The sequence below is a fragment of the Cyanistes caeruleus genome, chromosome 10 (genome assembly GCF_971803275.1).
Source record: "Cyanistes caeruleus chromosome 10, bCyaCae1.hap1.1, whole genome shotgun sequence".
NCBI lineage: Eukaryota > Metazoa > Chordata > Aves > Passeriformes > Paridae > Cyanistes > Cyanistes caeruleus.
In genome coordinates, this window is record NC_141710.1 from 10953934 (window position 1) to 10981595 (window position 27662).

Sequence of the window (27662 nt, forward strand, 5' to 3'; positions counted from 1 at the left end):
GAAACATTTACATATGAAAAAGAAAAGAATCATTACCCAGATGTTTAACCAGCTATCTGACAGTGGGTTTATCATTGCCATGTGCACAACAGAAGTGTCCAGTAAAGCAGAGCAGTGTGGGACAGCCCTGCCCTGCAGAGGGTGCAGGGTAAGGACAGTAGCTGGAGTGAAGGCTAAAGCAGGGCTCAAATACCAGTGCAGTGGTCCCAACCTCATAACCCAGGTGAGAATCAGAATCTGTTTCCTGAGCACACAGGCACTGTTTATTAGGCTGTGCTGATTTGTGAGGTGCTTTCACCAGGGCCTGGCCAAGATCAAGCCACCAGGAGCACATTGGCTGGAGGACTGCAGAGCTCTGCAGGTAGAACAATTCAGCATGTGTACATGAGAGAGGTGCAGCTACACGAGAAGGCAAGGCTACAGCAGACTTCCCAACACTTCATAATGAGCTTAACTTGACCTCAAAAAAGGTCAGCTCTGGGACAGAAGTAATTTAGCCTTCACGCAGTTCTCACCTTACTGGAGCTGAGAAACCACCACTTCTGGCTGACTGGGTGTGTTGGAGTTGTGATGTCTTATTAGAGACTGAGCTAAGACAACAGAAGACATTTCACCCTGGACTCAAAGGACTGTAATAGCAAATGGGAAAAGGGAGAGGCCATGGGGAAGATAGGACCAGAGTTTCTGGCTGTGATATTGATTTAGTAGCAAGGATATAACTAATAGCTAATTCCACTGACAACAGGAATTAACTGGTATTGTAAATCCAATTTTTTTTTCTGAGTTCTGCAGAATTTTTCATGTGCTGAAGCTTCTCTGCATCTATAATTTCTCATCCTTATAGCTACAGAGACAGCTAGACATTTTGCTTTGTTTATTTTGCAGACAACAGCTTATTATAATATAGCACAAATGAAGATTTTCACATAACATCCTAACAGAAGTATTACATTTAAAGCCAGAAAAAAAACAAAACAACAATTAATAAGGAAATCAGACAGATTTTTCATGTATGAAAAAGAAAAGGAGGCTTCTATGTCACATGAATTCACAGAGCCTGAGCTGACACTATTTTTGGTCTGTTCGTTGCCCTGATTTAAAATACATGGTCAGATGTAATTGCTGTTTTTATCATGGAATAGTATCTTACTACTGGGAATTAGTCTGGATACCACAATATTACCAAGTGATTTAAAGTCTTGTGGGAAAAGAGCCAAATTATTCTTTGCATTATATGGGAGATTTCTTTAATGCATTAAAATAGCAATAAATTTCTGTAATTTTATGAAGTATGAGCTAAGCAAACTTAGTCTAGTCAGTTCTGAAATTGTGGCTAATTATTTCAAATCCAAACTTAGGCTTGGAAGCCAGGCCCCTAGCATTGAAAATCATGGTCTAGAATTAACTCTGATACACTTGACATGAAGTAGAATGCTATTTTTAAATATTAAATATTGAAATAGCAAACTATACCAAATTATATGAGACAGTCAAGATGACTGAACTTAATCATAGATATGCACTTCAAGTTTACAGCCTTGACTTCTTCAAAAGATCTGCTAGATCTAATGCTGTTGCCAGTAGAATCTGCAAGCTTAAAATACGTATGAATTATTATAACTGCCTCTAAGAAATATCCTGATAATTTTGTACAAATGTCTTTCCCCTTTTAACATTCTCAGGTTTCCATTCCTGTGAGAACATCTAATGGATGCTCAGAAAGATATTTTCTTAGTATTTTTTCTCTTTTCTTGCTATCAACTTTTGTCTCTATTCTGTTGTCTTTTACTTCTTGAGGCCTCTCTTCTGCCTTTTTGTCCCACTTTCCCTGGCTGCCCTCTTTTCCTTGTTTGTCTTCTAAATATTGTATGCTTTTTTTCTGCCTGTTTTTGCATCTTTTTATTCTATACATTAAACATTAGGATGATTACTCTTCCATGAAGACAAATGCAAAGACTTCTTAATCAGTTTTACACTGCAGTGAGGTTTACTTTATGTATTTAGAGAGGCTTTAGTAATATCTCAGGTCCAAATGCTCTAGATAGGAAGGAAATCAAAAGTGTGACAGCTTCTCTGTGTTGTCCTTTCTGGGTTTTTTTGGGTGGGGGATTGGGGTGTGGTAGGGCATGTGCTGTGGTGGTTTTTTGTTTTTAAATAAGGATTAGATCAAAACCTGGATTCAGAGAATGCTTTGAGTTGCTATGCTCAAAATTTGGAAGGGAAGCTTTTGACTTCTACCAGCCTCTAGCATTTAGGCTTAAGAATTGCGGGGAATTGTGCATTAATCTGCACAAGTACCCCTTGCAGAGGGATGGGATTTAAATCCCTGTGTGCTATCAAGTGCATCATTTTTTTAGCAAGAGTCACAAGGAATTTGTCACTGAATACAAAGCAGTTGAATATAGCATCTTTTCTTATGTGGTGTGAAATGAAAATGGATCAAAAGATAAATCCCAAATTGTCAGGGGAACCAGTAGTAAGAAATACACACCCAATCCCTAGGAATACTGAATAGTAAATCACTACTCAGGCATTGTAAACTTTTAATTCCCTCACATCACCACAAAATCAACTGTGTAGGATAAAATCTCTGCTTTCTACAGTGAAGCCACCAAAAAAACCTGTATAGACTCACATCTTCATGAGGATCTAGGCACACAGAGCAGAACTGTTGGTGTCTATACTTACAAGTGTGATTCTCAGCTCTCCCTCACTTTAAGTGCTGGGAAATTTTCAAATAGAGACATTTCTCTGAAATGTGAATTCTAATTACTGAAATGATCCTTCTGGGGCTGTGTAGGCTTTCTGTACTGGCACAGAGAGCCTGGTTCATGCAAGTTAAATCTCACTTGCAATCCCACCAAGTCTGCTTTGCAATTCCCACAGACTCACACGGGTCAGTTGTGCCCCAGCTGAGGCAGCCAGAACTGTTTTTATTTGAAAACTTGTTCTGAGGACATGTAATTGATTCTATCTATTTAAAGCCCCTAGAGAAATTGTTTATATTTGTATTACTTAATGCAGCTAATGATTTAATAAACAAAAGATCAAGCTTGGGAAAGAGAAATATCTCCTAATGCAAGTAGCAATCTTCCCCTGGTCTAAGTGTAGGGTGGTAAATGTGTACCTGAAGGAACAGGAGGGACATCACCGAGCTGTCACCTAAGGGTCAGGATTAGCCAAGTGTCCTCTATATCCTTTTCTACATCGGGGGGGAACAAAAGCAGTGCAAGAGGTGAAAAGTCTGGCATCTCTATCCATTTCTGGCCTCATACTATGAAATGGGGATAACAATACCTCCTTCACCCTGTTGCTTGTCTGTTTTGTGTATTTGGCTTCTAAGTACACATCCTTCATTATGTTTGTCTAGCACAGCTGTGATTTTGTTTAGAGCTCCAAGAGTGCTGCTGTAAGTTAATTAATAACAATATTGGCTTCTTTGCTTGTCAAAGATTTCACTGGAAGAACTCACCTTGTCAGTGGAATCACCTCAGCCTTCCTTCCACTGGCTGGCTGGCTGTAACTAAACCAGCCTTTAAGCCTCAGCTTACATCTCAAAAGCTACACATCCCAGGAAGGGTTTTTTGAGTAAGTGATTTAGAACCCAATTTTCAAGGATGGCCATTAAATGGCATTTGCAACAGGAGTCTTGAATATTTTTGCATGAATAAATCTCAAGCTTGTAGCTATCCATCATCAGCATATTGCATTCAGTACAGAATTATTAACTGTAAAGACTAGAAACATGAGCAAAATCCAAAAAAAGATTGTTTCATGATCTCTAATAAATCATTGTAATTGAAATTAAAAAACTTTCAGGATAAATAATGACTTCTCAGGACATTATTCTTGTCCATGTGGCAGTAAGTGTGATGTGTATTTCTAACAAACTGATAGCTAAAATCTGCTTTTGCTTCTAGATTGCTCTATTACTGCTACATGCTGCTTTTTCTGTGGACTTATGCTGTCAAAAACATCTGCTTTTTTATAGCACAGTATTTCATTGACATAAACCCATGACGAATTATGGCATGAGTATAGATTTTCAAAGTTCAGCTCAAGCTGATTTTGTTAATAAATGAAAACACTTTAGTTTAAGTTTAAGGCAAGAGTAATCACTTGCATCTCACAGCAGAAAGAACAAATCTGTTTGGTTTCATGCTGAGGAGGGTTAAAAGAAATTTTCAGGTAAATGATGCTTCCTAAATGGTTATGATAGCTGTTTGTCATGTAGCTAATGCTTTCTATACACAACATGCTGAAAGGGAACAAAAAGTATAATTTTAACCTTGTCAAATCACGTAAGAGCTAAAAGTGATATAATTTGACTTTTGAACTTGGAATTTCATACTGGTAAGATAATTTTTTTAAAATGCTAAACATTTGTTCTGTGGTCAAAGTCTATGCACCTTTTTTGGTGGACATATGGAGAACTACTTGCTTGCAGAATTGACAGTTAAATTAATACGCCCATATAAATGGTGGCCAAATAAAGGTGGGGTGGGCATGCAGATAATGGGTAAATGCAAATAGAAGATAAGGCTGAAGAAAGAACTGTAGTGCTCTATAAGACATCCACAAGTTGTAGTTTCTAGATATGACCTTAAGTATCAAAAAGATAGCGAAATTAATATCTTTATTTGGAAAACATGTCTCAGATGCAATTGTTTTTCTATTGCTGGCAATGTTCAGATCCCTCTGACAGTTTGACAAATCTTTGTTCTGTTCTCCCCTCCTCAGTAATGACTGCTCTGTGTTACGTGCCTGTATGTGAGCCATTCCACTCCCCCTGCACCAAAAGAGAAGAATTTTTTAATCCATTCTTATCCTAAAATGCCCCCACTGGCTTTTGAGCAGGCTCTGAGTTGTGGTGTGTGAGGAGAGTTTCCCCAGGGCTCCTGGCACAGGTCTCCCAGCTCCCAGTCAAGCAACACCACCAGTGTCATTGAGTTCACAGGAGCAGGGTTACACCAGCACTGCCTCTTGCCAAAGACAGTTTCCCTGATATTTTTGCCAGCTTCTCAGCATTTCTGAGTTACACTGGGATGAGGTGGTCATTTTAGCTTTCCATTTGTGATTGAACTGGCACCACTCATCAGTCTGGGTTTCATTAACATTAACTGCAGACTGGCACTCACTGGCATTGCTGTCATTTACTCACTGAAAGAAAGAGATCGTTTTATGCAGCTCATTTATGTAAAACCTGAGATCTGTAGAACAAGGGAAGCACTTTACTGTCTGACTTTCAAGCATTTAGATTCTGTCTATAATCTCCCTCTTGTTTTGAAGGGCAGGAAGGGCAGGAATTCCAGAACAGGGTTCTAAGGAGGCACGGCCTCACTCAGTTCATAGGCACTGCCCTCCACAGTAACACTGCACTCACTGAGCAGGGAGAGGATTACTTGTACACAATCAGACATAGATTTATGGGCAAAGGATGGGAAAGCTTGAAAGGACTGTAATCCTCCTGAATTTTTTATTTTTAATCATAGCTGCAGAAAAGTAACAAACCCCAAACCCTCAGTGAATCTAAAATTCAGGATAACTGCTACCGGAAGACTTCTAAAATGAAACTCTCATGCAAACAGTAGATTATTTGATATCAAAATGTTATAATATTATTAAAAATTTGCTTTGTTTGGATTGGAAAAAATCTGTTCAGACTTAGTTGAGATGGAGACAACTCTGGAGAAAAATGTGGTTACAAGGGTCACATCATTCAGGAATACTGTGTTCCAATCAGAAAAACTGGAAAATAACACATGAAAAATAATGTGACTTGAATAATTTTATAAATCTGTAGGAGAAGTTCAGATATGAGGAGTGTGCATGGTAGTAGCTGAGATATGCAGGGCAATTATCACTTTCTCAGCAAGGTGTCATTTTGCAATTTAGTTTTCACCTGAGTTTTATATTTCAGATGAGAACTGGGACTCGGAGAATAAGAGAATCCCTAAATATCATATTATAGTATTGATGCAGCATTGACTTCAAAGAAAGGATGGGATTGGGACCCTTTTTTAGGTGTAATGATGTTATTTCTTTTTAATGCCAGCCCAGTTAATCTTGACAAAGGTGAGCTTTTGAGATACTGAATCACAGCACAGTGTGGGAAGGTTGTCACGAGGTGACTGTGATGCCTCCTATCCAAAATCTTAAACATTTTGGGGGAATAAAAAAAAAAGGGCAGCAGATATATTTTGATTTCCATTACTTTAAGTCAAAGATCTTGTATTTTCAGTAACACCTACTGGGACTGACCCCAACCTATATGTCTTAAGGAGATACTGGTGATGGCAGGTGCTTTTTTTGCTTTAACTTAAGATGTTGCAGATGGAGAGGTTTAGATACACAGATGCATCTGTGTATCATCTTTTCAATAAGAGGCAGTAAAAAAACCCACAATATTGATCAGCCTCAGTGTCCTTAATAATTTCATTATTATTACCATGCCTCTCCCCATGCTGTAAGGAAGTCTACAGATCAAATGCTCTGTACACAATATTGGAAACATATTAATAAAAAATCCTTGGAACATTATTAAAAATGCATTTTCAGTTCATGCAGAAAGACAGAAACACCACTGCATTACAAAAAGTATCATTTTGCACACAGTAAATATCCCAACTGCTACTTTTATGAAATCCATGGAGATGATTAAAACTTTTTAAAAAAAATAATTATGGAATTAGGCTGTTTTGTTGGTGTCTTACTTAGGTTGCTAATAAACTTCATCAGCTGGGAAAAATGAGAACTGGTTTTACAGAAGATCTGTATAAGGAAAAGAAACTGCGCAAAGAGATGTATTTTGACAAAATCCTATACATGAGATTAGTCAATTTCTGGCTTAAAAATAACAGTTCCCTCCAGTGAATTATGTCAATGATTTTTAGGGCAGTAAGATGTTTGTTCTCTGAATCACTTTAGGTGTCTGTCCCTTTATTTTCCGTGAACATAAACAGCACAGTGTTGGAAAGAAGCCCAGGCCATGGTAGATGCATTATATTATTGCTAATGTGATTAACCCAAAGTAAAACATTAAATCCTCCTGAGGCATTAGTCTAAATAATGAGGTGACCAACTCTAAGTTTCCTGGGCTCACGGCATGAGGAAAAATGCATCATGCACTTCATCTCTTGCATTGACATTTGAAATTTATCATATGGAGATGGTACTGGGAGCAATTGTGCAGAGAGCTGTTGCATGGGAATAGTAATGCTGGTCAAGCTTAATGCACGTTACAACCAAAACGTGCTGAGTGAATGCCTATGCCTTCGCTGCTGGCATCTGGTGCCATGAAAGCTGTCACCCATCTGCCTATTTAGGCCACTCTTTTCACAAGAAGTTTGTAAATCAGCTGCATTGTTTAAGGTCATATTTAATTCCTGCTTTGAAATATGTTCACCTAAGTTCTGTCTGAAATGCTCCGAACAGCAGGGAATTATGGTAAGGACTTGTATGGATTGATGGACCCAAGGCTGTACAAAGCAGGCTGAAGGTATATTCTCTTGTATACCATATAAGATATGCTGTACTATTTTTTAAAATCAAAGGCTAAATCAAAATGGCATTTCTGAATTCTCAACACCATGCAGCACAAGGGTGTGTAGAGCTGAGGTCAGTCTGCTCATAGGCACAGATGCTGCAGTGCATAAACTGAGTAAGCACTGACAGGATCTTTCCGTGCTTCCTTATCTAGGAAAAAGGGCCCAGACTCAGGAAAATGTTAGATTCTTAAACAGAAGGATGTTGCCTAAATTTTCATTGTCTGATGGGCCCAATGCCAGAAATTATTACCCCTTCTTTTAAATGGCAGAATAACACACGTGTATGTTTGTGCCATAACACTTTAAAGCCACTTTCAATACAGAAGGATGAACAGTTTTCTGAAGGCAATATTCTAAGACACTGCTTAATGGAAAATTTAACTTTTCATTTCTTTTCCACCACTTTGCTTCTCAGCAGCATGGAATAAACCAATGACTTAAACACACCCATTTTATTTAATTTTTTACTGTATCATTTAAAAACCCAAATCTACATAGATTATATCCTCCTGATATAGCAAATATCAATTAAAGCATAATAGTCTTTTTGATGGAGTGACTATAGAAGATCTGGAAAAGTGTGCTTCCCTTCATCTAGTGTTTATGTTGTTCCATGTTGTTTTTATTTTGTGAATTCTGATAATTGCACCATTTAGTTTAGACAGTGCAGATTTCTGTTGATTCTAAATTTGTTTTTGCAATATAATCCTTCCTTAAGAAACTTGGCCATCCTTACCAGTTTCAAGCAATACATTTAGGTCTTTTGCGACTGTTTAAAATAATATTTAGGTTATCCATAAAAAATCTTACTGTATCTAAAATAGAGACTGATCTATTTGTGATCAATGTATTTGCACTGTTTGCAATGTGAGGCATTGCAGAGCTGTTACTGAAATAAATGTGCATGTGTGCATGCTCACAGACACCCTCCAACCCCTTGAGCTGCAGTGATTTCAGAGAGAAAAAAAAATTCTGATGCTGTTGGCAAATTTGGAGCAAATGTCATCCAGAACTGTCAGACCAGCCCGTGGCACAGGGCTCATGGAGCTGCAGATGTGGCTTTGGGACAGTGCTGTTCAGGGGGTTTTGTTTCCTCTTCCTTTTGCACATGACTTTTACTTGTGCAACATCACCAGTGAACACAGACACTTGTAAGTTAGTTGCTGTGTTTGTCAAGAACTGTAGGAAAGGCTCTTATTTCACAGTGTGCAAAGGCCCTTTATAGAGTTCACAAAGTACACTAAATACAAATGCTAGGCTTGGGGTTGTTTTGAATTCTTTCTACTCACATTTTTTTGAATTGTTTTTACTCACATTTCTAAATAGGTATGACTTGGGAAAAAAAATCATTTATTTGGAGAGAATAAGAGCTTAAGTGGAATGTAAATGATCCAGAAACTCAGGTCTGGTGCCCTAACAGAGATGAAATTCAACTTGTATATGTGTATTTTATTGTGTTACATTGTTTTCAGGAGAATTGAGGAAATATCAGGCATTTGTTTTGCATTTGAACATCCTTATTCTGGCAAAGCAAAGGTTTCAGATGTCAATGTTGGCTTTTTCTTTTTGTGTCGGCAACTCAACTGTGGCTGCAAACCTCTTGATTCTGCTAATTCTGTTGATCTCAAGTAAAAAATTTCCAAGTTTTTTTAGGTAATGAACTAAATTGTCATTTTTGCCTTGTTTGCTGGGGGCTCTCTCATAAACATGTGCTGTTTTGAGATTTCTTTTCATACTGCCTGCACCAGTCCTTGTAAGCTTTTCATGAACACCCTGGAGGAGGGTTAATCACCCCTTTGTTGAATAGTACTTATTAATTGGGAATCACTGGTTTTAGTTAAATAAAGTCTCTCTTTTCACAAATGCATTTGAAGACACTCTTCAAGGTTTCTAGTGTTTGGGTTTTTTTAATTTAAATTTTATGTTGTCTTCTCTCTGTAGCCATGTACAGCTTGAGCAATAATCCCGAAGCACCCAGTTGAAGTTTAAAATGAGTGCAGGGGAAAAGGAGTGCTGGGAGGATGAGATAAGGAGTGTGAAACTATAAGGTTTCATAGTTTTATTTAAGCTTCTTGTGTTCTTTGTAGTGTGTTGGGAGGTGCTTGCTGCATCACAGTTAAGAAGAGGACTCCGTTCCCATTGTCCTCTTGTAAAATTTAGAATAAACTGCTGTGTGTAGCAATTATGAGCCAACATCTGAATTCTAGCTGTGATGACAAGGAAGGCAATAGCTTGCATGAGATTAAAAAGAGACAAAGTGAGAGCACAGAGTGAGAAATTGCCTTGATCAGGGTTTCTAAAAGCATAGTATACTTCTGCCCACAGGCCAAGAAAACAAATGTTATTATGACAGCCTGCACCAGCTAAGGATCTGTCCCCATTTCTCCACTGCCACTCAGCTTCCCTGGGGCTCTAAGTACTGCTCTGTGGCCAGTGACCTCAGGCAATGTGATATTTCTGTCGATGTAGTCATAAATATGTGATACTTTGGTATTGGCTTTCCTACCTTACTGAGCAGAGCCAGTAAACTTAAGAGCTGAAAGGCAAGTCTAATGCCTGAAACTCTCCATAGATTCACAGAATCATTTAGGTTGGAAAACCTAAAAACCTTTCACATTGTTGAGTTCAACCATTAACCCAGCACTGCCAAGCACACAACTAAAGCATTTGCCACATCCATATCTGGAAAGACAAGAGCCTTCTTCCCTTCTTTTGCGAAACAAAGAAAAGATTAATTAATTTTACTTTTAAAAATGTACCATTCCTCTTTTCTGGGACATGCAAGTTGAGATATTTGTGATAAATTGTATCAACATTTGCTTAATCCAACTTGGGGAGCTTATTTATAATTCTGATTTTCAATGTAAGTCACAGGAAAGTAGCACACATCCATTATGACTTAGATATCAAAGTCATAAGGCAATACAAAGAAATGCTGTGACAGAGAACTCAGTGTCTCTTTTGTTACTAGATTAGAAAGCATGTGAGCAACCAGTCTTCTGTAGACTACTGAATAGAGTACTGGAAGACCTGGATTCAGAACTTTACTCTGCAGAAGATAACTGTGTTTTTGTTGATAACTCATTGATAACACCAGTCTACACAGTAATTTCATCTCATTTTCTGTTGAATTAAAATTATTTTCTAACTTCTCTGTTTTCCTCACCTCATGATGCATATGCATCCACACACAGACCTGGCGAGGTTTCAGCTAGAACTCTTCCAGAAGGGTGGAAGAAACTGAATGAGGCAGAGGAGCAAACATCAAACCCATGCAGGCGAGAGGGAGAGCAGGGCTCCTTCTCTAGGTGGGAAACAGGCTGCCATGGCATTTGTAGGGATCCTTCAGGGTGGAGATTACAAAAGCTCAGGGACTGATTAAAGACTCAGATCAAGATGCAGGCAGACTCCCTGAACCCACACTGTGATTTCTGACCAGGCTTAGTGCTCATGAATTAGTGAATAGCAAAGGCAACTGGGCAGTTCCAAGGTCACCCCATACAACACCTTATCTGATAAGATCAGTAAAGAGTGGTGTTTTAGGATTCCTCTTTGGCATTTTACAGAAACAGCACTCATACATAAAGTTTTGTACAAACATATTTTCTTTGCATAGAAAATATTTTGGATTTATAAAACCAGAATTTTATGTATGCTTTCAAAATTCCTTGATAAGTTATTTGTAACCATAAAAAAAATGGTGTATCTATTTGAAGAAGTAAAAAATGCAGAATATAATTTTAAGGGCATTGAAATCAAGTACTTCTTGCTGAGATAAGAGGTAATTTTCTCATTTAATGCTCATCGATGTACTGACCAGCCAGTCACTGTTGGGCTGTTTCTGATAACTCACTATACAAAAGTCTCTATTACACTGTAATTATCTGTTTATTAAAAGCTAAGAGCCCAGATTTCCATACAGAGCCTCCATTACTTAATATCTGCTTTAATTAGCTTTTCACATTCAACTAATTCTGGGGCAATTTGATAGGCTTGTTATCAAGCATGCCAGACCTGTCCTTCCACTCTACTTTTTAAAAAAGAACACAAAGTTCAGAATTTCCAGAGGAATGTTTCGTGAGAACTGTGAGTTTCATGAAAGTTGAAGTCACAGTTCTTTTCTGTCACAAAGTTCTTCTGCAAACCCAGGTGTACCCAGTAATGTTTTTATTCTTTAGCTTCACTATTTCATTAGAATATTTATGTCATAGTCCATATATTGCATAACAGGGCCTGTAAGACCCCAAGTCTTCCCAGTTAGCATCTTTATTCTTGTTGGAAGACATAAAGTATGTTTTAGGGTTTTTTTCTTGTGAAGTTTATAAATGGAATGAAATGTTTTTGCACTTTGTGGAATATTTGATAACAGAAACAAAAACCACAGGAAAGCTTAAAAAAAACCCCATGAAGTTTGAAAAATTTTGAGTTTTTTCTTCATACTGAAATGATATTTTTAGTTGCACTGAAAACTTTTATCCCGTTCTAAATTAAACATTAATTTCATATTTTCTTGGTGAAAATATTCTAGTATTCTTAGTGAAGCAAAACAGGAGAAAGATGAATGTACACAATTTCAGAATTATGCAAAGTATCAAATTAACAATTTTGGAATTATGAAAACCATTAATTCCATGTCCTATGTTTTAGTCCAGCTGACAGTATCAGTTCTTAAAATATGAAAATATGAAAGTTCAGTGAGTTTTGAGAGCATTAATTTTTCAGAAAGCAAGAGTTTCTGACCAGTAATAGAAAGAATTAAGCAGTATCTTTTTCGATACTTACAGAGCAGGAATATAAGATTCATCTTAGTAAATGTGATCCTTAATTTTTCTAGAGTTCAGTTTGATACCACACATTTATCTCAAGCCTTTAAATGCTCAAACTATTTTTCTGCACCTTTTGCTTTTCTTCATGTGACACAGTTTTGGCATATGCTTGAAATAAACTGGGTTATGCATGCACCTATTTAATTTTGACAGAGTAGTTAGAGTGCCAGATTAATTAGGGATATTTTGGTAGAAAGCAATAAACCATCAGTCTCATTCCAAAGTTCCAAATAATTAAGATGTTCCCTAGCACTATTTCCAGATAGGTTTGTTTGATTCTTTGTTTGTAACTTGAAGAACTTCATCATGTTGACTGCTGCATAGCAGTTACCTTTTGTATGACAAGGTGAAAGGTTTTAATGGGAGAAAAAAAGGATTGCATTTAGATAACTATTTAAGCATACTCAGACATATCAAAGCAACAGGATTTTACAATAGGATAAACCAAAGAGTTTAATTGACACGAATCCAGCTGGATGGATTCTATTCCAAATCATAGATTTATTTATAGTTTTCTGGAGCTATTCAGGGTTTTTTGCCTGTGGAAAGTTGTACCATTTGCTGCTAGTAAACTGAAAGGCATGAATCTTTTATTGTTGTGTAATTTCCTTCTCTCAAGTACCAAATATTCCAGCAATAAAAGTGTATCTTTCATATCTTTCTTTTTCTGTTTTCAGTAGCTATGTGGAGCTAGAAATACAAGCTGTGTGAGGTGGGATTTAACTGTCTGCCCTCTAAGGAGACTGTGCTTAAAATTACCCCCCTCTGGTCAATAAAGACCAACAGAGTTGATGCCTGGAGTTGTGTACAAGTCATGCACGAGTCACAGTTGCAATCCAAAATCTCCTATTCAACATCCGCCCTGGACTGCTTTCACTGTTGCAGTCAGAAAGTCCAAGTCCTCTGTATTTCAGTCTTTTATTTTGTTATCAAGCACAAATGTTTATAAATCTTGTTTAGTGCCTTTCAGGTAAAAGGCTGTGGTGAATAACTGTGAGAGATCAAATGCACACCTTATCTTTGCAGAGAAGTACCTTGCAAATAAATGACAGGCATTTCAGGAGATCACTGAGATTCATTATCTGGATGATTTCTCATTTCCAGATAGAAATGAAAGGAAATTATCCAATTTCTTTTTCTTTTATAATAACATCCAATACATTTAATGTCCAATTTTATAGTGCTTCTTGATTTATACCATTTCCCAGGCTAATCGTGCTCTAGCTACCACTACAAAAGCAGCTATCATCTTAACCCTTTTAGTGTGGGTGTCCCCCAAGAAATATTTCCTTTGCTCAAAGATAATTTCATGTGTTATATTGAACTCCTCTGGGTTTGAAGCAGAATGCCTTTCTTATGATTTCAGTCAGGAACTCCAGACCATTTGCTATTTCTTGTAGATACTACATACACATGAAATGCTTGCATACCCAGAAATCCAGAACTGGTGGCAAAAACCATCAACCAAAGAAAGCATCACATCTAGCAATATTTTTGTATTAAAGAACAGATTCTCTCTGTGACCCATGTCACAGTAATCAATGCATTATCATGCAAATTATTCAAATGCTGAATGACGATGCTCTCTTGGCTAAATTTGAAATTGCTGATATTGTTTATAGTTGCTCGATGTCCTATAGCTGAAGTCAAAACTCTGCCTTCCCACTGTCTCCTGGACCAGTTGTTCCCCACCCTGCTGGGTGGGTGAGCTACTGGGTGGACAGAGAGTGACTGGCAGCCACACAGTTTCCTAATTACTGTTTTTCTGTTGTACCCAGAATATTGTGTGTGAACAGTGATGGAGCTCATCAGCAAAACAATGTGCCTTGAATATAATGCTCCTTCAATAACTCTGGGACAGCATTTCCTCTGAGCCTTTCTTCTGGGCTCTCCATGAACACAAGAAAGCTTCCTTGTTAGTTTAGTTTTACTTGAATCATTTTCAAGGTGTTCTTCACAGCTGTGAAAATCACTTTTTAAACAGCAGTGTAGATTTTGTGACCTGAGCATCTGCACATTGATCAGTAACACCCCAATGCTGAGGAGAGCCTGGGGGTCAGCAGCACATTTTCTCATGTATGTGCTATTATGCATGAGTAATGCAGGAATATTGAAATTATCATCAGTATAAAAGGTGCCAGGCAGAAGGCTGTCCTGTAGATGTTCACAGGAGCAGAGAGTTGGCCAGCTAAGGACAGTATATTAAAAATAGTGACAGCATTTGTGGTTAGACTTGTTACATTAAATTACAGCTTTTTCCTGATTTCAGAGGGGTTTTTTTAGGAGTAGATGCTAACAGTGTGATCTCTCTTGAACATGTGTCTGGGTGAAAAAAACCTCAGTGGGCTGAAGAGACTTGGCTAAAATTGGCCTCTCAACAGGAGTGTTTATTGCAGTGCTATTTAAATACATACTGAACCGTGGCTAAAAGACCAATATGACCCTGCAAACCAGATCAAACTTTGTTTATTGGAGCTATATTTGTTACTAAGAGGGAACACCAGTTAGGCTGATTATGACTGTTCTAAACACAAAACAAAATAATAAGCAGTACAAAGTGCACAGAAATAATAACCCTGCTTCAAAATATCCTGCCTTTAGTTGCACTGTTCTTCTCTATGTTGTGGTCATTTACAAATTACAGTTGAAGATTCTGTTTTCAACAGTAAATAACAGATGCTTCACTTCAACTAAACTGTTTTCCAGGACTCTAGAGGATATATGACCCAAAGGAATATGATTATAGAAGAGAGAACCTGCCAAGGCCAGGAAAAAATATTTAGCTAAACCTTCTCTAAACTGACTTTCCTTCTTCTTGACAAATGACAATAGGAAAATGTGTCCAAGGCAAAACATGCAAAACAACTAACAAGGTTCATAATTGTTTCTAAATATTGAATCACGGATCATCTGAAGATATGTACACACATTCTTGGCTGGAACATTCAGAGTGTATCATGGACCAGCCATGTTTCAGGAACCACAATTCTTGTGTGCCCATGTGAGGGAGAAAGGAAAGCCAAGTTGTGTTTCCTTAATTTAGGAATAAATGAGAGGCACTCAAGGTCAAACTCTAGTTTGGTTCATAAGGGATGGCTGTAAGGAGATTTACTGTCTCACACTCTTCTCTATGAGCAGAGCAGCACTCAGTGATGCAGCACAATATTCTGATGAGGCTTCTCTTAGCCAGCCAACAGGATGACTGCAGCTGACTGCAGCCTCCTTGCCCAGATCACCTGGCAGGAGAGCATCCTGTCCAGGGCCTTTCTGCAGCACCCCCTGAACACAGTTGAACACGGAATGCTACTAGAGAGTCTGGGAATAATGAAAAGAATATTTTTGTCACTGAAACAGTATTGCTATAATCCTGGCCAAGATCGTGTTGTTACTGTGGTTGCTCTGTCAAAAGTTCTGTCTTTCAGCAGTCTATAACTAGTGGTTAAAGGGCTGGGATAAATACAGAATCATATTCTGCTAACCCCTGTTTTGGGTTTCTTTGTGGTAGACAGCCATAGTCATACACAGCCAAGGCTTAGCATTTTATCCCACTCCCCATCTACATCCCTAATGAGCTATTCTGGCAAACATATGCACAGCATTAGCCTTTGATGTTGAAACAAGCTGCTGGAATCTGAAGGATCCAAAATGTTGACTACTGCTGGGTGAGATGCTTTTGCTGAGAATATGAGCTCGGTCAGCCCTGGTCATCCCCCAATATTGGGGTATGCCAGGCCTCAGGATTGAGAGAAAGTTGGAAGTTTGGAATTGAAGTTTTAGGTGAACTAGAAATGGTGTGATTTTAAGGGCAGCCAGGCACACAGACAGCTCTTTCTTTTCTAAAATGCATTTACCAACAGCAATGGTCAGATAGGCACAGTAGTAAAAGTTACTATTCAATGCTGCTTAGTATTTATTTAGAATATGGAATAAAAGTCTTCCTATTAACTGAAGAACTTCTGCAAAGAGATGCACAAAGAGTCTGGAAATCCCTTGACAAACACACAAAAAGTGATGATAAACAAACAAGACCTGATATTTAGCACAATGCTTATATAGGGCAGATTTTATTAACAGCTTTGAATTTTTGCTCTGCCTGTCAGGAGAATCCTTTATCCTCAAACCTCTCAGTGCAGATTTACTGTAAAATGTAGCTCTCTGTTTTTAATCAGAGTTTGGGGAATGAAGGGAATCATATATCCAAAAGCATTAGCAAGTAATGCTCAACATCTCTGAAGGCACATTTATTGAATAGTTCAATTTGACTGCAAACTCAAATGGCTATCTCTGTTTTGGTGTTGATGTGTTATGAAATTATTCTCACATGCTGTTCCAGGTTCATTCATTGTCTGCCAAGAACTGAGTATTGCAGTCCTTTCACATGGGGAGTAAAAGCAAAATTTTTTCCTGTTACAACTGTCAGATAAGTCAAAAGACAATGTATTATTTAGGAACGTGGTGCAGCCAGTTCTGCTCTTGGCACGGCAGCTGATGATGCTGTAAACACCGTGCACGTGCCTCTGTGCTGGGAAGTGCTAAGTTACTGCACCAGACAACTGGGAACTTTAAATATGACCTCATTTTCAGAAAGGGAACACTAAACACCCCCTGAAACTCAGTTTCAGGTGTTAGAAAGGAGAGAGCTAAAATAAATAAGAACTTTCTGAAAGTGTATATTTCATTCTTTTAGAAGAATGTTAAGAAATATTCAGTCTTTGATAGGAATTTTAAGACTCATTTTGAAGGCTGCTGTGTATGAGTAAATGCAGTAGTAAAATGAGAATTGTTGGTATGGATTTCTTATAAAACTGTGTTTTGGCATATAGACACTTTTAGACATAAATTCGGTCATTAGAAGGTCATATTTCCAAGGCTTTAAGAACTTTTCTTAGGTTCAAGATAGAGTTTAAGTAGGAATATATGTTTTAATAAAATTCATTTGTTAAATAAGGGGAACAAGAATTCTTATTAATAAACTTAGTGAGTTCCTGGGATCCATTTAAGCTTTTTTTTTACAAGAGCTCTTAGCTAGTTTCTTGTCACACAGCTAATTGATGTTGCTGCATTAAGTGGGAGATGGAAGTTGAGCCTTTTTCAGTGGCACATGGTCAATTTTGATAGTGTATCTTACTATGTGTTTTAGCAACAATTTGGAAGTGTTATAAGTCATACATATTCCTGGAATAAATCCACTGGTAGTTATCTCTGAGGACACATCCTAATCTTTTCTCTAAAAATAGAGTGACAGATTCTATTTACATTATGTTAAATTTTAACTGAAAAAGAAAAGCGTGGATCTGATGCTATTTCTGTGAGGAGAGGGGGAAAATTATGGGAATTCCAGTTATTATGGAGACAAAGATTAATTTTTTTCAGAAGAAGTTCCATTCCTACTCTTATTTTAAAATTGTCATTGTTCTATTCCTTTATACACCAAGAGTCCTGCTCACTGTTATGAGAACTTCACAATTTAAATTGTGGAGAGTGCAATAAAAGAAATAATATGTGAGCAATAATATACAGCAAGAAGGCTGTACAGATCTGAGTACTGTCCTGTGCCCTAATGAAATGCATTATGGCAGAGCAAATGGTAAATATATTGGTGTGAGTTCTTTCTGATTTATGTTATTTTTACATATCTTGGGCTGAATGGATGATAGATTTATTTATGTTTAAAATCCAAACTGTGGGTAAAGTGGTACCATATAAACTCAAGCGTTTATCTCTAGGATAAGACTGAGTTGATCGACCTTGGGGAGTTTAGAGTTGCATCTCCTGAACTAAGGACAGGAACTGGAGCCTATTTCACAGAAGGAGAGAGGACACAAAACAGTGCATGTGAATGAAATTCAATCCATCCAAACAGATTGAGAAATCACATGCTCCTCTCTATTAGTCTCTGAATGCCTCCAGATCAGTTAAATATATTATCTGCTGGATAATCATTTTATGATGAAAAATTGGCAAAAAAAGCACACTCTGCTTGGAACTGTTATTTGCTTGATCATGCTGGTTTTGACCATTCTCTCCTGAGATAGTTTATCTATACAGCAGCTTGTAATTTATGTAGGGAAAGCCAGTGTAGTCACTGTGACCTTTTATACATTTTTAATTTCCTGTAAGCACTTGATTTTGATAAGGTGAATAGCTTTAGTTGTTTAGATTAACTGCACTTTCCTCAGCAAACTTATCTGCTGGGATCCATACAAGTGTCAATTATCATGAATTACCACCACCTTTAAATACAATTACTTAGCAAAATTATTTAAGACTAAAAAGACAAATGCTAGTAGCTAAGGACAAAATTCCACATTGAAATGTAATAAATTATAAAGACAATTAAACATCTTTACTAGAAGGAGAAATCAGAGCCTCAAGATACATTTGTAATTAAAGATGTCTATTTAAAATTTTCTCTCAATTTGACCCCCTTATAATTTAGGAAGATGTATGTTCTAATGGCAAGATATTTAGTGGAAATTATGAACCTAATAGCTTTATAGTAAGAAAATCTATATCCTGATTACAAACCCAATTAATTTTGTCAGTAAAAATGTCTGGCAGATCTGATGGGATTCAGAGGAAATCCTCAGAGATGAGCATTTCAAATCAATAATGATTGTCTACTTTCAGTGTCTTTGGTGAAATCTATTGTAGAAGAGGTTAGAGAAAGAAGCATGTATATTGAACAGTATAAACAGTTTTAATGAGAGCCCCTCACTTGTGGTCTTGGGGGGCTTTGCACCTCTGGGTAGCACTAAGCAGAAGAAATGCCATTGTATCCAATTCAACAGCTTGTTAGTAAAAACACTTCACAATCTTAATTTAAAACTTCCTAGAGAGCTAAGCCATGAGCACTTAGATTGCACATTGACTTTTCCCCTTCCTGTACTCTCAGCATCATTCCTTATCTTCTGTTATAGAAACGCAGACTGATTTGCTCCCCAAGATCTAATGAGAAAGCTCTTCCTCATCCACATTTCCATTACATAAAAAAACTCTTGCTGACTGACAGCAGTGAAAAAATGGCAAATCTCAGAAAGATGACTGATAGTGCCAGAGTGTATCCAAACTGTAATGGTCTTGATTGACATTATGGGACATGAGACATGTCATGAAGAAGAATCAAACTGTCACAGAAATAGAAAACCTCCACACTGTACATGGATGCTTGCATTTTTATGTTTATCCAGTACACTTGTACGCTAGTCCTGATTTTGTCTGCAAGTTTTATCTATGCTCTTTGTAAAAGCCCCAATTTGGTTATCTTCAGCTGCTATTTTATAGCAAGAGTCTGACATGAAGGCTTGTAATCAGACATCATTTTGTAAACAAGGAAAACATATGCTATATATAGAATAAATGATAAGGAATTGTGAATTGCAGGCCCATCTTGATACTGAGGTTTTCTGTGGGGATCTTGAAAATCACAGCAGGGAGTTCTGAATGGATTATGGAGTAACCAGAATCAATAACCAGCGTGACTATGCTCATTATTAAAAGCTGGGTTCCAAAAAAGCACACTTGGAAGGACACTGAATTTAAATTAGATCCTTTTTACTCCAGTTTTCTACTTCTCTCTCTCTTGTCATTTAACCTCCCTTGTTGTTCATTGCTCTCAGTGAATACAAGTGACTATGAAGTAATTTAAAAAATAATATGGTGAAGAAGAATATATAAAGCAATGCATAATAAATTAATGCCTGAATAAGGCAGCAATGGAGGAAGATTCTTCCAGCATATTCTCATTATAATCAGAAATACATGATTTATTACATGTTTGTGTAATAACTACAGATTTTAGGATGAGGGCAAAATCTGCCTTCCTTCAGCAGCAAGGAGGACGCTATTAGGGTGTACTTGGGGTGTTTAAAAGGAGCAGTAGTGAAACAAGCTCTTAGGAAACAAGGATGTGTCTGACCTACATCTAAACCCATAACAAAGTTAGGAAGAACCTGTTCCTTGTGGTCTGGAGCCTCTAACAGGCACATAAATACTTCCTTTGTGTGTGTTAAAGCTCGTAAAGAACACATATAAGCATTAGAAGGTGGTAAGGATGTAGTGACTGATCCGTAGGTTCCATTCTGCTGGCTGATGCTGTACAGACAGTACTGACCTGATCTGCAGCCAGGTGAGCATTGGTGTTGTGCCCCCCCCAAACACCCAGACAGTGAAGAACACGATCAGCAGGGCTGTGGTGAACATCATCTGCTTGGGCTGGGAGTCCGTGTCCCGAATGGCCAATGCAAACGCAATCGCACCGCGTAACCCTGAAACAACACGAGGATGATGGACTTAATGGGAGGGAGAAACAGAATTTTAATCTTTTCAGTCCAAACCCGTTCCAAGGGCAGAGGAAATTTTCAGATCATAATCCTGCTTATAAAGTACTGAATCATGCTAACTAGAAGGGTGGGATGTAATGCAGAAAATTTGAAAAAGTGAACAGTGAAAATACTACTCATACATACACATACTAATCACACTTTTGCTTTACATATACTGAATTCTTTGTCTTGAATAATTTCAAATTAAGTAGTAATCTGAATTTAATGCAGGTTGAGAAAGAAATCTATATCCTGTGTTAAGTGGGACTACTCATGAAGTAAGGAGCAAGGGAAGAAGAAGATTGACATTAAAATCTGTACCCAAATACGCTACTCATTTCTCCCTTGAAAATATAGAATATATTCCTTTAAAAGAATTTAATGTTCTAAGACTAGTCAGAAAAAACGTGACTTAAAAACAATGAATAGTTTTTCAAAGATGGTTTTAAATATCTAAAATGGATGCAGAATAAATTAATGTACTTGAAACATAATAGTTGTAGAATTATACACCCACAGAGACTAAATAAACAAGAAATTATAAAGGTTGTGAAAACAGCTAAATGGTTTTTTTTTTTTTTTAAAAAGCCCCATAGGTAGTAATAAGGTGACTAAATAGGCATTTGACAGAATGCCATGTTTAAAAATTGAGGGGGGAAAAAGCCTGCTAGTGCCTGCAGCCCTCAGAATGCAACATACAAATAATACTCTATATTTTCCAGTTCCTTTCATTTATATATTTAAATGTACTTCATCGTTTTCCAAAAAAATCTCACAAAGTAAGTGTGGAGAGCAAAGTCATTATGTGTATACAATACACTCTGAGTCCAAAAAGTACTTTGCAAAGTATTGAGAGATTAAATCTAGTAATCAAACCTCTTGTAAGGCACTGATGACATATGCAGAATCATTTAATTAACTGCTAAATGCAGCTATTTTTGGGCTAGAACTCCAAAGCTCTTCAAGATTATATAGCTAGAATGTGAATTATTTGGTACAGAAGCTGGGCTTCCAATTATTTGGTACAGAAGTTTATCCAGGAAACAGCACACAGCTATTTCTGCAAGGAAGAAGCAGACTGGAGTTGCATTATCTGAAAATAGTCAGTGGCAGCAGGTTCAAAACCCTGCAGGCAGACACTGGGCTTGCCCTTGGCTTTGCTTTTGTGTAAAAGATGTCTCTAAGGATGCAGATGCTTTACTGTTTTCTAACAGGGAAAGAATATCATCTCATTTTAATCATGTATCTGAACTACTATTGAAATGGTCTTTATATCAGTGGTTACAGTGGTAATCTGGATGATTAACACAGCTACATCTATTTCAATGGAAAACAACACTGCTTCCCACAATTGCATCACACCTTTAATTTTAAATCTAGAACATCTCTTTTTGTAAGAGGGGATATATATATATGTATATACACAAAAATATCTACATATAAAAGTTAATTAGTATGTCTTCTTGAGCAGTGGACTGGCTGTTTCCTCAGTTCAGAAATACAGTGAGTGACTTCTCTGCATTTTTCATTTATAAAAGGCTCAACATTGTCTATAAGAGATAATTTCACTTTCAACTAAAGACATGTCTAAATTAAAATAAATAATCAAACTAAACAACTAAAGCAGTGGGAAGCAGATTAATACACTTCAAATATAAGGACTCTAAGAGAAGCAAGGAACACTACTATATATATATATATATATATATAAATACTTTCCAGGTAATAATATAAATGAAGGAAGGGAATTTTAACAACGTCAAAAAAGTTGAGATACTGAAGTTAAGGAAGATTAAATTTTCTGTAAAACTTCTTGGAAGAATGCCACCAAAGCCCAGTGGAATGATTGGATGTAGTGAATGTTGGGTACCTCAGCTACACCTGGAGAGAGCAGTGCAGCAGAAGGACCAGCTCTGGTGAACCATTAGCAGAGATGCTCTCCCCTCATCTTTCAGAGGTGCACTGATGGCAGCTCCACATCTGTGTTAATCCATTCATTCTTGGGCTGAATCACAAATTTCCTAACAGATTTTTTTTTTTTTTCTAGCCATTAGGGACTCATCTTTAAGCAATATTCTTTAATGTGCCAGAGCTTTCAAAGCAGACCAACCCAGGGCCAAGCTCCAGAGCCCCCCAGAGCAGAACCCATGGGCCCTGTAGGGCTGTTACCCATCCTTTGCCCACACCCCACACAAACACCTCTCCAAACCCAGCCCTCTCAGTGAGAGCTGGAGTGTTTGTTGTTGTTGGGGAAAGAATCTGCCAGGAAATAAGACTTTCTGTGGGTAGCTTGGTGTTTTGGTTTCAGCTGTAGTTTTCTGCTCTTTGCTTCCTTGCTTTCTTTTCTGTTTAGCTAATTTCTTCACATATCTGAATCTCTTGGACAGTTCACATTGCCACTTCCCACCTCTGTGTCTGTATGAGTGTGTAGATGTGAATGCCTGCACAACAGCTGCCTGTACACAGGCTTTTTTTGGTTTAATTCTGCATTTGTGTTCATCCTTTTCAGACTCCACTGATGCTGTAATGCCTTACATTAACAGCAACCACCCCTGTAGCACTGTGTCCCACAAGCCTCTCTGTTGCCTATTTATGTGTTGTAGAGAAGAGGAAAGCAGAGTAAAAAGTAAATAAAGATGTTGGGAGAAGAATGGAAGGTGCTATAAAGGCTAGGACTTTAAAATGTTTATTTTCACGTGAGCAGAGACTGATGGACTGCTCACTTTAGCTGATGTTCAACTTAATTTGAGAAGCTCAGGCTTAATTAATCCTTGTATAAAGGACTAATCAAGTTTTCATTTACAATGGAATGTTATCAGGAATCATGATTAAAAACAGTTGTAGAAGTGAATCCACCCTCTGTAATGTATTGTTAGAGGAGCGGCAGAAGTAGATGAAGGATGTGATGAATCCAAATGCTCCATAATCCACCTCCAAGCCCAGCTCTTCCACCTTGCCTCAACTGTATTAACACGCATCAAAAAGCAGAACTTAATGACTTCAGGAGAGTTCTTTGCAGAGTAAGGTATAATCAAATGCTAATCCACAGTGTACTTGCCTGACCCTAATTGCTTTTCTCAGCAATTTTTCTCAGCAATCACTTTGGTGATTGTGGCAGTAAAACAAGCAGTAAATGTTTGGTGGTTTTGGTAATGATGATAGGAAACAAAACTACCCCCAAATTCATTGTTTTCCACATCTGTGTGTGTGATGCTGTGGTGAATGAAGGCCATTTTGTCCTGTGATCAACTAGAACTTGATGCTGTACCAGAACAACGAAGGTGGTAAAACACACTCCGAGGTGGTGGATGCCCCATCCCTGGAAACACTCAAGGTCAGGTTGGCTGGGGCCCTGAGCAGCCTGATCTAGTTCAGGATACCCCTGATAATTGCAGGGGGTTGGACTGGATAACCTTTAAATGTCCTCTCCTGCCCAAGCTCTTCTATGACTGTTGTTACTCATCTTTGTAGATAATTTCCTTCAAACTCAAATTCAATGTCTTGTTTAGTCATCAGAAATGTGTGTCTCTTCTGGCAGCTGTTGTCCTCTTTGTTTATCTATATGCAGTATGATCAGTTCACAGCACTAAGAATGTTATTGGTAACTAAGCACACATCTTGGTGCATCTTACAAAATAGAATTACACACAAAATCTGTGTATCTTGTGTTCTGTGAAGTGTGCGGCTCCTGGCAGCATGAGAGACAGTCTTTATTATTATAGTTGCAGATTATGCCATTACTTTATTATAATGTAAAGACATTTTTCTCTACAAAAGAGAGGGTTTTTTCTTCTTTGAAAGCAGTTAAAAATTACTTTTTTGAGAATTTTAACATTTAAATTTTAGAAGCCTGCAATATTACTGTTTCAGTTCTCAGCTGCCAGATTGTCCTGGAAAGCTAATGTGTGTGAGTTCTCACGTTCAGTTGCTGGCTGCAGGCTGCTTTCTGCTCCTGTTCCGTGGAGAATGAAATTCAACTGCAGAAAACGAGGACAGAAAAGTGAAAGAATAAGGGATTTCAGAAGGTTTTCTATTCTATACTGTAGCTGATGAAAACCAAAAGCCAAAATGGAGCCCAGGAGCTAGATACCAAATGCTATGATGCTATTTTTCATGCTGTTGTCTAGCTGGCCACCTGCTAGGCTTACTAGAGGGATCTACAGATCCAAGTTGCGCGTGGAACAATCGCAGGGGAGCAGTTGGGCTGAAAGGCAGCTCCTGCTGGATGTGTCATCATCCCTCACTCCAGCCTCGCTGGAATTAGCTGACATTTTCAGTGGCAGCTTTTAGCAGAAGGATTGAATGGGTATAGAAATGAACTGCTGTGTTGCTCCCTAGAGAGTTGGAATTATATAGGCACAAATGAGGCCCCCTGATGTGGAGTACTCCCGATGAGGAAGCTTGAAATGCAGCACATTGTATTTCACTCTTTATCTGGCTAAATGGATCTCTGTGCATCAAGGCTGTCAATCAAGAACTTCTATCCATACAAATGTGGAATAATTTTTTGCATAAAAAGCAGGAAAAAGAAGCAGAAAAGGTGCTGAGTTTTTTTAATTTTAGAAGATTGTATCATCAATAACATTGGGGGATCTGCATTTCTGTCTTTTACTGAACAGATATTCTTAGATTATACGTGAGTTTTTCCTAGCATCAGAAAGTCAAGTGGAATTATTTCTAGCTTGTACAAGTAAAAAAAATATGGAATCCAGATGAGCCTTAACAGATCTGGGGATGATGTGCAAATCAGACTAGAACATGGCTCCCTCTTCTGGATTTTAAATATTTTTTTATTATTCTACAATGTTAACAAAATCAATAAAATTAAATATGAAGCTGGAATACATATGAAAAAGTCTGAGGAATTGTTCTCATCTCATATTTTAAAGTAAAACTGTTCTTGAAGTTGAAGGAATTACCAAAGAACATGTGTGATGTGAGTATCAGTACTAACACTGTCCAAGTTGGATATATTTATGTGCTGCTATGTAAAATACTCTCAGGTATACTACAGGTGTCTTTAAAACAACACAATTTAAAAACCTGGTATTCCCAAATTGTTGTGGAAGTGTAGACAGATGGGGGAGACAGTGGGTTGAAAGACGATGGCTTCCTGGGCAGTGAGTTTCCAAAGCATTAATTAAAATAGGTCAAGAGCACAGAGAGGTTGATCAGAAGGCATCCATTTGCTTCAGTAGCTTTGGAGAGATGACCTTGACTTTTAAGATAACAAATTCTTTGTGATAAATAGGGCTTTTTCTAGTGATAGATGACTATTTTTGTCATTCATTAAATGTGGACAGGAAAAATACCAAAAAACCCCAAATAGTTCTTACCTGAAAACATCATCATGTGCTGAAAGTTCCTGGGAATCTTTTGTTTTCGACCCAAATTCAAAAGGAAAGAGAGTGGGTATATGTTGGAAGCTCTTGCTACAAAAACTGCCACCTAAAATGTAAGATGTTGAGGAAAATAGTGGACAAACTACTGACAAAACCAGAGTTAAATATTTCTCTAAAATTATTTTTAAGGTGTAATTAAACAAATATGATATTATTTTCCTTCATGTTTTACATGTCATGTTCTCATGCTTCCTGTGCAGTGGCAGAGATCTGACTTCCCCAGACATCCTGGTTTTATATTCATCATAATATATCTCACTTCAATCACTCTACTTCTACTCATCACATTTGTCACATGTGACTTCATCTTCAGCCCTTCAGGAAAATGCCCACCATCAATTGCAGAGAGAACATTATCTCCTTGAGCAGCAATTTGCAGAGAATAAATGTGCTTTTGGACTTGATTATTACTTCCTTATTTCCTGGCAATTCATATTGTCTATACCCAGCATTTTTTGCCTTTTCTTCCCCTTCACTGAGGAGTTTCTTCTGATGAAGTTCTTTATGTGGAACTGTCCCAGAAGTTGCCTTAATTAAAAACATGAGGCCATTATCAGATTTAAAGAAAGGCAGTCAGAGCTCTTTATATATGTTTTTTGTACATTTGCACGTTTGTGACCTCCCCTTGTCTTGTAGCTCAGTCACAGCACTCCCAGCCCGAGACACGCCACGAGCTGGGGACCAGTGAAGAGTTTGAGAGGCAATGTCTGTGTCCCAGTGGCTGCACCAAGAGCTGCCTGCAGCCCCACGGCTTGGGAGGATGCTCAGGCAGCCCCATGGTTTGGGAGGATGCTCAGGCTGCTCATTTTGAAGTGACATATAGAAATTACTGCACATAAACACTATGCTCCCAACTTTCAAAGCTATTACAGTCCATTTAAAAGTGATAAGCAGAGGGCTGCAGCTCTGAGCCAAAAAAAAAAAAGAAAACATAGTATAAATTGTCAATGTGAAAAGAATCTATACTACTGTACAAGTAATAATTGTTGAGAAACCATGGCAGAATTAAAGACAGCTTTTCTTACCAGTCTCTTAGGCACGTGATGGTGTAAGTGATTCCATATATACTTGATATCAAGTATAAAGAAGGAAAGATTTAAGCAAAACAGAACTGTGTGATTAAGGACTTCATATCATTTAAGTAGTTTTGGGGAAGTCCTGATTAAGGCACACATCTGTCTGGAGGCAGCTCTCCAGTTTGTGAATCTGCACTGGCTCCAGACAGGAAAAAAGGTTTTGTGTTGCAGTCCCCACAGATATGTCCTAATACTTACCCCAACGTCCCACCCCACCTGTAAACCATTGGCAAAAGTTCCCCAGTTGGTTTAAAGCTATTTGCCTGTAGCAGAGGAGCAAACCAGCAACTATCCAAAGAATATGTATTGGGGCAGTTATTGGGATATAGGTAATAGATGACTTGGAGTAGACAAAAAAATGATCTTTAGTATTCAAGGAAATGATTGACTTGCTTGTTGACTTCTTTTTTTTCACATGGAACATGCATTCTTTTTACATGGACACACACACACACGTACAGAGATATATACTTCTTTAAAGCAAAGG

General features: G+C 37.7%; 1 protein-coding gene across 3 annotated transcripts in view; it reads right to left on the reverse strand.

The window, feature by feature from the left end:
* Window positions 1–27662, reverse strand: part of SLC9A9 (solute carrier family 9 member A9) — a 188977-nt gene that overhangs the window by 49187 nt on the left and 112128 nt on the right. For all 3 annotated transcript variants that reach the window (XM_086844288.1, XM_086844289.1, XM_086844290.1), the window contains 2 exons: window positions 26034–26145; window positions 20487–20640 (listed from right to left, as the gene is read on the reverse strand). In XM_086844288.1, the coding sequence (XP_086700414.1) occupies window positions 20487–20640; window positions 26034–26145 (266 nt within the window). The remainder of the gene's footprint in view (window positions 1–20486; window positions 20641–26033; window positions 26146–27662) is intronic.